Source organism: Adiantum capillus-veneris, chromosome 17 (assembly GCF_014529385.1).
Source record: "Adiantum capillus-veneris isolate H3 chromosome 17, ASM1452938v2, whole genome shotgun sequence".
NCBI lineage: Eukaryota > Viridiplantae > Streptophyta > Polypodiopsida > Polypodiales > Pteridaceae > Adiantum > Adiantum capillus-veneris.
The window spans coordinates 92,497,448-92,512,668 of record NC_140947.1 but is presented as its reverse complement, the minus strand read 5'-3'; the positions used below and the strand labels follow the sequence as shown (position 1 = coordinate 92,512,668).

General features: G+C 44.8%; 1 protein-coding gene across 1 annotated transcript in view; it reads left to right on the top strand.

The window, feature by feature from the left end:
- LOC147437714 (WD-40 repeat family protein / beige-like protein) overlaps positions 1-11,601 on the top strand; it is a 168,731-nt gene extending 157,130 nt beyond the window's left edge. Inside the window, exons 32-33 of the mRNA XM_086486596.1 lie at positions 10,509-10,631; positions 10,715-11,601. Of these exons, the coding sequence (XP_086342722.1) occupies positions 10,509-10,631; positions 10,715-10,789 (198 nt within the window). The 3' untranslated portion in view covers positions 10,790-11,601. The remainder of the gene's footprint in view (positions 1-10,508; positions 10,632-10,714) is intronic.
- Positions 11,602-15,221: the final 3,620 nt, after the last annotated feature.

Here is a 15,221-nt window from a genome sequence, read left to right as displayed (position 1 = left end):
CTTCCAACCACTGCAGCAGCAGGTCTTCGTCAGAACTGTCAGGTGGGATAGGCTGCTCGGGGTTGGGGTTGGACTGTACTGACAACGAGCTGTGATGAGCTACTGAATCCATACCTCCTTCAAGTCGAATTGGTTGCATGGGGGAGCCAGGAGTATGTATCCACATGGCGTCGTTTCACCAATCGTGAAGTGCCTTGATATGCCGCAACCATGGTCTACTAATACGCAAAGGAAATGCTCCCTCCACCTGGGGAAGACTGACCACCACAAAATCCAAGCTAAAGGTGAAGTCTTGTACCTTCAGAGGCACCTTGTCTACTATGCCCACTGGATAGACTGTCCTCTGGTCAGCCAATGTAACAATGAATGGAGCAGGGCAGTTAGATTGCAAATTTAAAGCCAACATAGTAAACTATGGCATCAGATTGACCATCCACTATGACGTCAGCCTGAGAATTGATGCCCAAGAATAGACACAGTGAGACGAGGACTTTTGTAGTCAGTGAGGGGAGCAGCCGGATAAGAAATCATGTAAGATTGAGAGGGTTGTATAGGGAGGTGCCCGCCACTAGGCCCTGCACCCGGGTACAGAGACTGAATGATTGAGAGGGTGTCACTTCTGAGGGTTGCAGCTAGCCTGAGCATCTCATAAAGGGACACTTGTTGAAAGGTGTCCTTCAAGATTGCTTCCGCTGTGGGCTTAGCTCCTTTAATCTAGGCTTCCTTTGGAACTCTGACCTGTTCCAAGTCAACCATTGCTTCTAAGAAGCCTCCATCAATGTCCGAAAGCATAGAGACTGGGCTACTCTTAGCACCAATGAAGGGCTCGTCAGTTTGGTTAGGTTGTGGAAGTGGAGATGGACGAGATGGACATGTTGGCAAGCTGAGACCAAGAGCTGCTCTTTGTGCCTGAGTGAGTACGCCAGCGGGCTCCCCCACTTGTTGTGGCCGAACTGTATGAGTAGCAGGTGATGGCTGAGGGGTGGTGTTTAGTGCGATCAGATTGATCTTCTGGAATGTGAATTCTTGTTGGTTCTGAGTTGGGCCTCAAGATGCAGATGCCCTTTGCTTGGGACAATCCTTACTGTAGTGGTCTTTAGACTCCGGACAATGACGGTAAGGAGGAGACCCTTCAAGTATAGGACACTTGCTTTGGTAATGGCCATATTCTCTACATCTATAGCATAAGATGGGCCGATTTGATGGACGAAACGAGGGACGAGGAGTTGGAAAATGAGGTGTAGAAGCTCTGAGGGGCTGAGGGAGCATGAGTATGATAAAAACTTTGAGACAGAAAAGTACCTGACATACCTTGGACAATAGGGTTATTGAGCAAAGGTGGCATGTAATTTGGATGGCCATAGGGGAAAACCATATTGGATGTTGGTGCTAGCCCTTGTTGGAGAGAAGGACCTAGGCTTTGTTGTATTTGCCGCAATCCCTTGATATAGTAGCAATCCTTGTCTGCATGCCCCGACTTTTCGTAGAAATGGCAATAAGCACGAAGGGGATAGTCCTGTGGAGGGTGTCCTGGAGAGCGACATGAGCTGCACCATACCATAGCCTTAGTCTCCTGCTGAGATCTAAGCTCTTCTAGCTCTCTCTTGATTTGATCCAAAGCCTCGTGCTGTGGGGGCTTCTCCTGTCTAAGAGAGATTGATTTCTCCTCTTGAAGAGCGCGTTGTAGTTTTCGTGCTTCGAGTTCTCTACGCAAAGAAGTCAAAGGGTTAGATGGACTCTCCAAGAGTACAGAGGCAATCTCTACCTGAGAAGAGTCGGTAAACAGCTTCCTTGCCCCCTCTATCCTACTATAGCAACCGCAACAAACTCCTCCAAGGTGGCATCAGGTCGGACATTCTCTCTAGCTTTTGCTGAGAAGTCTTTGGAAGAGCCTTCTCTACCCATTTGTTGACCATGAACTCACTTGGTGGTTGAGGAAGCTTGGCGACCAGAGACTTTGTTCAGGTCAAGAGTTATGCAAAAGTCTCTTTGGGCTGAAGCATCAGGTTGGCCAACTCATCCAGAACCCTTTCTTGGAAGTCCCCTGGCCTGAAAGCTTCACAAAACTGCTGTCTTAAAGCAACCCAAGTTGGAAAGTGATTCTCTGCAAACTGAGTGTACCACTTGTCTGCTAAACCATCCAATGTTGATGGAAACAGCACCAAATAAGCATCTTCTCTATTAAGACCTCGACCTCGACAAAGGGATACAAACCTCCTTGCATGGTCGTCTGCATCTTCTGAGGAGAGTCGCTTGAAAGTAGGAAACTTGATGTTTACCTTGGCCAAAACACTGGTCAACGCCTCCATGACCTCTTGCTCAAGAGCCTGTTGCTCAATAGCTTGCTGTAACAAAATGGGTGAGAGCTTTACTAGGGAAGGTGACCTGGAAGATGTAGAACCGGATGGAGGAATGGATGATGCCATATGTGGAGGTATGGGTGATGAGGTTGGTGAACTTCTACTAGGTACCAAGGGTTGATGCCTTCTGTGGTAGTGCTTCAGAGGACTCAGTAATGTGCTTTGATGCTCTAATGAGTGCCTTGTATGTGTCATGCAGTAACCACAAACCCAACCAAGCTTTGGGCAAGAAGACTTTTAACTGGTGAACACCGGTCTAGACTCTACTAGACCAGGGCGAGTGACTAGACCACCTGGCTGGACCAGGGATGAGGAAGGACTAGACCAGGGACGAGGAAGGACTAGACTAGGATGAGAGCTGGTTGGACCAGGGCGAGAGAGGACCAAACCAGCAAGGCGAGAGACTAGGTTAGCTAGACTAAGCTGTCTAGGGTGAAACTGGACCAAACCAGTAGGTTGCACTGTGCAAGGTGAAGTAGGCGAGGCTAGGTAAACCCAGCTAGCTCCTCGATTTGTACCTTCAGTTGAGGTCCCACCGGGCATGCCAAAAATGAGAGCACCTGTAGCGGAGATAAAGTGTCGTGCTCTCTATAGTGGGTGCTCCTCAGTGCAATGTGCGTGATGTCTCACTCCACAGAATGCAAACATAGAAGACAATGAGCATAGAGCAATAACAGTAAGACTAAGCAAAACCTTAACATGAACATCATGAACATCGACAAACTCAAAGAAAACTGGACCACCACCCGTATCCCTGTCACGTGTGACAGTCACCGATCGTCCAGTGTGAAACCGGCCAACTGTGACTAACGGCCTGTCCCGAGCATGTGACAGTGTAGCCCTGCTACAGTCACCATCCGTACAGTCTGTCCGTACGGTCTTGCTCTTGGATGGCCACGTCATCTATTTGTGACAGCGTTTATCATTATTTTGCACACATACACGTGTCTGACAAAGCGCTGTCAATTCACATTGAGTCAATGGGCGTGTATTAGCCAAAAATTGGAGCTTTTGATAAACATATTTGGCATCCTCAACATCCCCACATAATTGTGCCTCGAGGCTATGTGCGCAAAGACATCGCCAAATTTATAAATTTGGTCATTGAACCACCATCCAACGACCTGCTGGATCATTGTATGCAAAAACTGGTTGTAGCTCATGCCTAACCATCATCAAAATGCCTGAAATGCCCATTAAACTAGCATATTTATCCAGTAGCCCGCAAAATACAAGCATTGTCCAACAAATTGATGATTGTGCTCTTTTCACACACACACACACACACACACACACACACACACACACACACAAGTGGGAAACCTCAAGGCGAGGAAAACCCACGGAAAGGATCGTATCCAAAAGAAAGAACATAGAAGTGTTCTGTTGTGAAAAAGGACTAAAAGCATTCACAGGAAAGCTGTTGTGAAAAAGGACTAAAAGCATTCATAGGAAAGCTGATGTATCTTAAGGGTGATTTCACCAACTTCCATGGCAAAATGTAAAGATTGCCCAAGGGAAAGCGTGAAAAACGGAAAAGGATCTATGTCAGAGTGGTGGAACATGCAGCCCTTACATTGGTGCCACAGGGTTCAATAGGCCCAAAATCTGACCCACATAAAGAAGATCGCAAATCGATGCAAGAAAGGCGGGAGAATGCCAAAAGCCCAAAACCGCCTAGTAAAGACCATAGAGGGGAAACAGAGCAGCAAACAAGCTGATATGCAACGAAGAAAAACTCAAGTAATGCAGTAATCCCATAGCAGGTGACTAACAATCTCTTCCAAAGTCGAACAACGGACACAACGAGGAGATCGGATATGCCGTGCACTAAGAAAAGTGCCCACCAGGAGAACTCCAAGCAAGCTTCAGCAGAGAAGCAATTGCTCCTTCAAAGGTGAGTGACTCGTCCAGATTGCATAGAGAGGCTACCTCCACCAAGTATCAGACTTGTGCATAGACCATAAGGCATTATAATGGTCAACAAGCCAAGGTTGCGGTCGAAGATCTTAAACCTGACGGGCAGAAATGGCCTGAAAAGACGTGTCCCAAAAATTCCAATCGGACATGCGGCTACCATCAGCCAAAGGCGGAATGGGTAAAAAGTCAGCCAGCATGTGTTGAAGCTCTCTCCAAAGCTGACGTTAATGCATACCTAATCCAAAACGGCAAGCGGGAAGGGGAAACTAGAAAGTGTAGCCCGTCTCATCAACCACATCACCAACTGCACGAAGGCCATGACAAGAGAGAGAGGATGCCTGCTGCAGCGAACGGTCAACCAAAGCATGAGAGACCTTACTGCAATGAAGACTCTCCAAACGAAGCGAATTTCCTTCCTGTTGCTTTCGACCATGCCATGATAAATGCATTGCAACATCTTTCCAAGCAGGAATCAGATTGGAAGTAAACGGACATCTAGGAATGTACCCTTCCATCTTTCCAAACACTACCTCCCAAAGAGATGATTGCCAATGACCAAGGAGGAAGTAACAACATGCTGACACAAGCAGGCAAGCATAAGAGTCGGCCGACTTTGTTGCACAAGGGTAGGCAACAACATGGATTTTCTAGCAAGGCTTGCACACGTCCAAGATATCGAGGCCACCAAAGCACTTAGGAGTGCAAAGTTTCCCAATCGACATCAAATGCAGGCCTTTTTTGTGAGCATGGGTTCGCCACAAATGAGACAAAATAGCTGACATAAGAAAATCGAGACAATGACGAGGCCAGTGCAACGATGGCAAATAGAACTGAATGTAAGCCATTAGGACACTTTGAACGATTTGTAGTCGAACATGCAAAGGCCATGTGGATAATTTGTAGCAATGCAATTTGACATTCAAGCGTTGCATAACCCAATCCACTTTTTGAGTGTAAGTGACATTTTATTCAATTGGATAGCCCAATGCCTAGCAATCACATTCGGAGGAACAATCTCTCCCGGCCACAACAGATTATGCCAATCACAAGGATTAACCAGTAGAATGTTTGATTTGCGGAAATTGACTCTAAGACTAGCCACAAGTCCATATAGCTCCAAAGTGTCCATAATCACTTGGACATCAGCCTGCTGATTACGAGGCATAAAGAAAGAGTCATTTGCATATGCCCGCCCAATGAAGTTCTGATCTGAGGGTAATGAAGAGGAGCAATGGAACTCAAATGATCGAGATGCATCAACAAAGGGTGAGTAGCAGTAGCATACAACAATGACTAGGGGGCCAGCCTTACCTAACTGAATAGCCAGGAGGCCAAGGTTCCATCAGTTAACCTTCAAGAATCCCATAAGACGTACTGCTAGCTTATAAGAAATAGACGATATTTGCTAACTTGGGACTTAATCCAAGACATCGCATTGTAGCAGAAATATAGGCCCACTGCATAGTGTCAAAAGCTTTTTCATTATCAACTTGTATAAAAAGTACATCCTGCTGCATGTATTTTGCATATTCCATGCCAATTAGAACATTAGCCAGGTTGTCAGTGATTTGGCCATGTGCAATGAAACCATATTGGGCCTGATGAAGTCCAGACTCCAGTTAGAAGGTGATCTTTAATCCGGTTCACCAACAACTTAGCCAATATCTTATAAACTACAGGCATCAAAGTAATTGCCCGCCAACAAGAAAATTGCCCACAAAGTGCTTGCTTAGGCAACAATTTAAGCAAACCCTCTTTCTCGGATACTAGAAAATCTTGTTTCTCCCATACCGCATTCAACATGAAAAGCAAAGGCTCTTTGAGAGTGTCCCAATCGGAGATGAAGAATTCCATAGTAAGCCCATCCCAGCTAGGGGATCGCCAATGACCCAATGCTAGCAACGCACAATGCAATTCAGAATTAGTGAATGAAGGCATTGTGCATCCTGTGAAGAAAGAATTGGATGTATATGAGAGAGAAACAATTATCGTGCTTGACAAGCTTCTATAGAGGGTTGAGGAGGAGCAGCAAACATTTGCATATAATGTGAGACCATGGCATCAACAAGTTCCTGCTATAGTGATGTCCAAGCGTCTGAAGGAAGCATTACATGCTTAATGTCTTGGGAAACCCTCGTGTGATGTAGATGCTTAAGAATTTGTTTCGAAGCACATGCTTTGTCCATAAAAGCCTTTGACGAGCACATGTCTGCCATTTATCAAGTTTTCGCTTGTCATTATGTTGGATACATACATGAGCTTCACACAACTCCCACATTTCAGAGTCAGACAATGGCTGCAAGTCAGTCAATACCTATAGCTGTTGATAAACCTGTTTGTGCCCCCCTGAGTCCGATGCATTTATTGTTTACCATAATCCTGAATAACATATTGCACCCGCATAACCAGGATGTAATCCATTCTTATATGGCATACAAATTCATCACACTGTTGTGAGTTGAGTACATACCAACGATCCAGACGTGTGCGATAAGAGGAATGAGCAGCATGCTAAAAGGTAAGCCTCGAGGCATCTAAATACAGATAATGCCATAAATCAAGCAATTGTGTAGTAGCAAGAAGACGATCCCATGCTTGTCTCTCCGCAAGCAACATGTGAGAATTGCGTGTGGTGCTATCATGCAGATCTGGAGTATTATTCATAGTTACCCGGAACGCGGAACGGGAACGGCAACGGGATCCCCGCGGAACGGGGGAACGGCCAGGGGTCCGGAACGGGAACGTCCCGGAACGGGAGGTATAAAAAACACCCAAATAGTGCAATTTTTAGCTCCTTGTGTTTAAATACAAGGAGTATTAGAGTGCTTTGACTCTAATACTCACAAAAAACTCGTTTTGAAGACCATTCAACCTTGCTATGACTAGATGATGTGAGAGAGAGAGAGAGAGAGAGAGAGAGAGAGAGAGAGAGAGAGAGAGAGAGAGAGAGAGAGGGAGAGGGAGAGATTTGAGAGAGTGGGAGGGAGAGGAAGAGAGCTTGAAGGCTTGAAGCCTTGAGCCTTGAGCCTTGAGAGAGTGAGTCTTGAGAGGGAGAGATCTTGAGAGTGAGAGGGAGAGCTTGAGCCTTGAGGATTAGCTTGAGAAGAGAAAGGGGAAGGGGGGTGCATTTTATGAGTCCTTGAGGCCTTGCACACTTTCAAAAGAAGCCCAAACATTTACTTCAATTTTTTCAATTTTTACCAAATTTGTTTGTAGCCGTTGGCCGTTCCAGGGGCATTCCGGAACGGTCCGGGGGCGTTTCGGAACGTTCCGGAACGGACGTTCCGGTTTGCATTGGCCACCCGGAATGTCAGACATTCCGGGACGTTCCGGAACGTTCGGAAGAGAACTGCCCCCCGGAACGCCGGAACGGGGGCTAGGGGGCGTTCCCCGGTAACTATGGTATTATTAGAATCACCGCAGAGAATACATTGGAGATCCATGGATAAGAAGAGATGTCTTGCCATAAAGCGGCCCTTTGCCCAGAGGCTGTGTATGCATAGATGCCTCCAATTTCATAGATTTGACCATTCAACAAACATTGCACAATCATCGGGCGACTGTGTGGGTCGTTACTCACAAGAACTGGTTGAAATTCATGATGAACCATCATCAATAATCCCGAGTAACCATGCAAATCAACATACGGAATCCAATAACCGCCAAAATAGGAACTCATGCTGATTGTATTCTTGTAAATTAACTATATTTGCCTTACATGTATTTACATAGTGTGAGGTTAGTCACCACTTACCAAAGTTACATAACCCACATACATTGTACAAGATGCATCTTATGTGATTATGCATGAAAGATCATATGTACAAGTGGAAAAAGAACGTAAGAAATTAGGTAGATGTGCCCATGGACACATCTTCATCCACCACATCTGTGTTAGGTCCAATTCGTTGATTCAATGCAGAAAAAGGTTCCACAGAGTTTGCATGCGAGGCGGAAGCCTTACCAATAAGTACATCCTTGTAAGAATGCATCATTTTTTCCCATGTGTCAATCAACGTGCGATTATCATTACATGGAAGTTGCTTAAACGATACATTCTTATTAGCATTAACAAGTGAAACATAATTATGAGAGGAGGGTGGAGTGTGAGTCTTCACTGTTTTTTTAGGCACCACCCAAGCACTATTATCATTGGACCCAACATCCTTATCGTTCACAGCATTGCCATTACCAGGAACAGCAGATTGAGGAGGCTTGGTTTCCCCTTTTTCCACTTTGGGAGCCGCATTACCAATGGAAACTCCATTTTGCTTAGCCTCACCGATAGATTTTCTCGTAGGGACAAGAGCGGTCGGGGCATTCAGATTGCATATGTCCAAATTTACCACGTCCGAAACAAGAATTTGCAAACTTGACCCATTTGAGTTTGAAAGGGCGTTTGCCCATCCATGGGTCCCCCAAATCAACCATAATACCTTTGGAGGTTGGTTTGTCATTATCCCAAAGAATGCAAAACCTATTGGTGTTCGCATTCAATTTTGACCTTCCTAAGATGTGCAACCAACAACAGCAGAAAGTGTCTCCATGTGCGAGGGAAATGAACAATTTCCACCCACACCGGGCATTTATGGCGGATAAGATTTTTGTCATTGCCCATGACAAAACATGGGTGGTCTGCGTGCTAAAAAAGAGTGGGTACATCTCTAACAACAGATTTCTGGCTTCAGTATCTATCAACAGGACTTCATAAAATCCACGAGCACCAAAATAAACCCCACGGACAGCTTGATGTTTGAAAAGAAAATCAACCCATTGCCTGACATCTTGCATGGTTGGCATTTTCCCCAGGAAAAACAAGATGACTGCATTCATAGCATACTACGCAACCAGGTCTATGAGGTCCTCCACAGGAATTTGCACCTCAAGAACAGGTACCTGACCATTTCAAGCTTTCCGAGCCTCCTCAAAATCCTCATACAAACATGTTTTGATCTTAGAAGTGGCCTCCACGGAATTACCCATGGCTTTCTGACGCTTGAATACACAGAGATTTGGACATGTAGTAACAAAACCACCCAAAGAGCAAATGCCTAGAGAAAGATGCATTGCAAAGAAAAAAAAAATTGTTGTATTTAGTGACATCTAGCTCTGTACAGGAACCACAAGAAAATGTACACGAAGCCACAGAGGGGCATACATCAAATTAGCACTCCGCCTTCCCAGAATTTTATACAAATCCACACTAAGTATTCTAGCAAACCAAACTCTGAATCCCAATTTTGTGTGAAAGGAGACTATGCACATACTGGCAGTGTGGTGCGACACCCTCTTTGTTGCTGAACTGCAAAGCAGACGGCTTCTGCTGCTGTCACACACACACGCACGCACGCACATGCACACCTTCGCTCACCCACACGCTGGCGCGCAGGGTTTCCGGATTGCACGCTGCCCAGCAAAGCTACTGCAGCCGGACGAGCTGTAGCTGAAACAGGCTGGTGCAGTCACTGGCACGCAGGTAGAGAATGCACAGGGCTGACGTGCCACAGGGCTGCAGGCTCTCGCACAGGAGCTGATTCGCGCGCAGGCAGAAGACTCGCGCGCAGGGCAGAGCTGACCTCTCTCTCTCACACACCACACACACACACACACACACACACACACACACACACACACACACACACACACACAGGTATCTCGGGTTTGTTCTTTGGACATTGGAAACTTCGCTTCTGTTCTCTCCTCTCCTCTCAGGTCTTTGCAGGCTGCACCACAAATGGTCTCTTGTGTGGTCTCACAATAGAGAGTAACTCTTAGCACTGTTGAGCTGTAGAGATGACCAAGTTCGACGAGTCTTAAACACTCGCGGCAGTGCTGCTGGCACTGCTGATCATGATGTTGTGTAGTGGAATTGCATGCGGAGGTGTAAGCCAAGCTCCTCGAAACTTTTCCGTCTCTAGAAATGGTCAAGTCCTACCCCGCTCCTACGCGTGGCTCTCGCCCGATGGTACGCTGCCCTTGCCCGACCATGCTTCATGGCTAATATTTGGAAGGGATAAGCACCTCTCCGTGTGGGCTCTCTGGTGCGTTGAAATAAAAAATGTCCTACCTTGCTGATTTCTGTAAGAGAGAGAGCTACTTGGCACAGCTATATCTGATGCATCTCTCCCTCTGTATCTGTCTATATCTACAAACTGCCGCTAGGCCAGTCTGGACCACTAGGATTCTCACAAGGTGATTTTAAATTAATTTTCTCCTTTCTTTTTTCAGGCCTTGCATAAATTCAAGCTGCACCCAGGTCAAGATGTTACGGGCCTTGCCTTGAATAGGGACTCCACGAATCTTGTTGTCTCCACATCAGATAAGCAGCTGTTTGTCTACACAGATCCCACTGTAAGTAATACTCCAACATTAACCAACTATGTAGTCTGATCATCTATGTTATTTTCTAATTCATGGTTTGTTTGGAAATGCAGTTGAGCATAAAGGTTGTGGATAGAATGTTGCAGCTTGGATGGCAGGGAGCCGGCCTGGCTGTGAACGTTTTGTAAGTTTACCAAAAGAGAGAGCGGTTTAATTTATGACCAGCATGGAAAGTGTCAGGTTGGGAGGTAGAAGCAGGTTGAGTATTAAGGTTGTGGATAGAATGTTGCACCTTGTATGGCAAAAGGCGAATGTTTACCGAGAAAAGCAGTGAGATTTATTACCAGCACGAAAGTGTGAGGTTGGAAGACATAACCTTTCAGGCTGGCACAAACAATAACAAGTCTCTTCATGCGGACTTTCCAAGAGACCTGCAGAGTTTAGAGGCAAGAGGGTTTATGTGGGAATGATTCTTGCAATCAGTGGTAGCCACCTTGGATTTTGTCTGCTCGAAGGAAAAAAACTGTTCAACCCTCTATACTAGGTGCTGCCCGAGGACTTCGCAGAGCTGGATGCCTAAAACATGCACCTTGAGCTTTATTGAGGAGTTCACAGGGGCGTCAGTTATTCTTTCCAGACTTGATCAAGATCTGGGCTTCCAATACTTGTACAATTTTGTTATACCATAGATGAATGACCCTTGATGGGTTTCAGTGTATAGTTGACGGGCATTTGCTTACTTAGCGCCTGCTAGTTACCAATTGCGTGCCATTCGGCTTCCCTGTCTTTTCTAGAAGATATTCATAGCTAAGAGATCTGTAATCCAATAACATTTCAGTTTTGTGATCACCTATCAAGAAGACCTTTTGTATACCCCGATTTTTTCATATCCCCAAGCTTGTATATAGAAGGAAGAGTTTTCATCTCGAGAGGTACTGCTTATGTGATTTTGGAATGTATGAGGAAACTCCTGAATGTCTTTCAATACACTTTGATCTAAGCTGGGTAATCAGGTTGAGCTCATTGCTTTTCAGCAGGAACGTGTCTTTACAAAGGTTTTTGTTTGAATTTGTAACATACTAGTTACTTTGTATGGTAGGATGCTTGTTGTTTATGGAAAGTCCAATCTCTCTCTCTTCTTCTTCTTCTCTCTATGCAGCAGAGCAAAAGAGATCAGAACCCTTCGAGGATGATGAGCTCTTGGTTACCACACAAAGATCTGACATCGGTAACATCTCCGTGAGAGTTGACCTTTGGTGGTCATAGAATTTCTCAGGAAGAGCTTTACCATGTATGATATGTTACACCCACGCATTGCCAATGATGGAGTTAGGGTTGCACTTGCTTTACTTCTTCCCTATGCATAGAAGTATGAATTGAGCACCATCACTGTCCACACTGCACAGCCCTCTTTGTATTCTTTGCAACACACTTGTTTTTTTTTTGTAAATCACGATTTAATTTACAAGTGGGAAATCTCAAAGGCAATGTCGTATATGCAACAAAGACCCGAAGCGGTGCAGCACCCACCATGCATCGCCACAAGAAAATGCGCTCCTTGAGTGGTAAGTGATTCTTCCAAATGTGAGAGTGTCCTTTGCCATTCACATGAGATTTGGAGAGTAACCACAACTGATTACCATGAGTCATCATCCATGCATCAGATTGCAGCAAAGCATAAGTAGACCTTCCGGTTATACCCTAATATGTGCTAGATGCCAATCAGAGAGTCGAGAGTAGGGGAGGTGCCGAGGCGCTGGAGAAACATCGGCAAGTAAGTAATTGTTGTATTTGTTGCCACAAATGCCAATGATGGGATCCCAACTCATAACGAAAAGCAGCAACCAGAAAAGTAAGAACCTCTCTTGCATTATCCACCACTTGACAAATCCCTTTTGTTCGAATTACGTCTGCAGAGAAATGCACACAGCTTGGAGAAGATGAAGGAAGCTCAAGGCACACGAATGAGAGTGTTTTACTCAGTGTGCAATGGAAAGATAGATAGCCCTAGAGTGATGGGTGTATATACAATGCACGGGGAAAAAACCTCTTAAAGAGGGAAAAAATGCTTCGGCGGTCCTAGTGTGTTCACACACATCACTACCACATGTATATGGTAACAAATTGGGCGTATATACAATGCACGGGAAAAAAACCTCCTAAAGAGGAAAAAAAAATGCGACGACGGTCCTAGAGTGTTCACACACGTCACTACCACATGTACATGGTAACAAACCCCCCCTTGAAGTGATGCGGTGAACGAGAGTTGGTACATGAATAAATGACAGTGCCATGCCCTGAGGACATGATCAGTCCACAAAGGGGAGTAAGCCTAAAACTTTGCGGAAAGCTTCGAGCTTCTCATGAGACAATGCTTTTGTGAAAAGATTTGCAAGGTTGTACTTTGTTGGCACATAAGCCAAGCTGCTCTCTCTTGCTAAGAGCCTCTCCTTGACATAGTGGTAATGCACTTCAATCTGCTTTGTGCGAGCATGAAAAATTGGGTTCCTTACAATTGCCAATGGGCTCTAACTGTCAGTGTAGATAGTGTTGGCAGTGTCCTATCCAACACCCAAGTCAGCCATAAGGCCTCTAAGGCATATACACTCAACCGTAGTTGTGAAGATTGTCCTGTACTCAGCCTCACAACTAGAAGTGGCCACAGTAGGTTGCTTCTTGCTCAACCATAATATACATGAATTGCCAAGTATGAAACAAACCACTTGTGGACACTCTTGTGTCGAAACAACCAGCAAATTTGAGTCCGAAAAAGCATGTAAGTTTGGCGACAACGATTCCCCCTTGGGATAAAACGAACCAAGATGTAAAGTGCCACTAAGGTAGTGGAAAATCCTCTTGACAGCCTGCCAATGCTTAGACCTTGGGCTATGCATAAATCTGCTGACTTGTGAGACTCCAAACTGAATATCCGATCTCGTGTTGCATATATAAATGAGGCATCAACAGCAGTTTGGTAAAGAGTGACATCTGCACGATCACTAGCATCATGAAGACTCAATTTTAAACCTCTTTCCATGGGAGTGGCAATAGGTTTGCAATCCTCAAGTCCAAACTTACATAGCAATGTGTCTATGTAACTTTCATGATACAAGGCAATACCACCACCACACTGCTTAATCTGTATGCCCAAGTAATGATGCAACAACCCCAAATCTTTCATCTTGAAAGTAGCATTCAAATCAACCTTAAATTCAATAATGTCTCTTATTTGGTCTAGTGATCAACAAATCATCTACATAAAGAACCACAATGAGAATTACATAACCCTCACGCTTTACATACAATGTGCTTTGCTGGATTGTTATGAAAGCTTCGTTTGACCAAATGAGTGTCAGCTTTCTCATACCAAGCACGAGGAGATTGCTTCAACCCATACAAAGCCTTCTTACATCTGCACACTTTGTCCTCTTTTCCTTTTATGACAAAACCGCGAGGCTGCGTTACATAAACTTCCTCGAATATGTCACCATTGAAGAAAGCTGTAACAATGTCTGATTGATGTATATCCCAACCAAAATGAGCTGCCAATTCACATAGAAAACGCACAGTAGTCATATGACAAGTGGGAGCAAAAGTCTCTTCATAATCTATGCCTTTTTGCTGTGCATAACCCTTTGCAACAAGTCGAGCTTTATGGCGATCGATCTCACCATCCGGCTTGCGTTTCAACTTGTAAACCCACTTCGTACCAATGGCATTTTTGCCAAGAGGCAAATCACATAAAGTCCATGTGTCATTTTCTATAAGTGCATCAGATTCTGATTGCATGATAGACATTCAATTTTTTGAATTCTGTGCTTAATCAAAAGACAGAGGCTCCTCAACATCATGTAAGCTAGACACAGCCAAAGCATAACAATCTGATGCATAAGATGCATGGCCAGAGCGTGAACGAGTACGACTGGACAAAGGTGCATATAATTTACTGTCGCGCAATGTATGCACTAGCCATTTTGGCATGCCTCTAGCCTGCTCATTTTCAGCCCTTTCCTCATCAAGTGCATCATGTATATCTGCATCAGTAATAGGCTGATGTGTAACATTTTTGGAAACTCCATAGGTTGTACATTTGCCTCATTGGAATTTACATTCGAACTTCCACCACTAAAAGAGGCAACAAAGTGTCATAAATGTCGTGAGCTTACATTATTGTCTCTAGTACATGACAGCAAGGGCTGAACAGAATCTTTCACAAATACTACATCCCTTGAAACTAAAATACTCTTTGTTTGCGGATGATACAACCTGTAACCTTTGCTTTCGACACTATGACGAACAAAAATACATCCGACAACCTTATCATCCAATTTTTTGCGTTGTATTTGTGGCACGAAAGCATATGCGAAACAGCCAAAAACAGGCATGTGCTCAATAGAAGGCTTTCTATCATGCCATGCTTCATATGGAGTAATAGACTGCAAAGCTTTCGTAGGACACCTGTTAAGTACATAAGTGGCACACATGATGGTCTCAAGCCAAAAATAATGTGGCAAAGCTTGACTTTTGACCATAGATCGTGCCATTTCTGTAAGTGACCTGTTTTTCCTCTCAGCAACACCATTTTGCTGAGGCGTACAGGCACTGTACATTGGTGTTTTA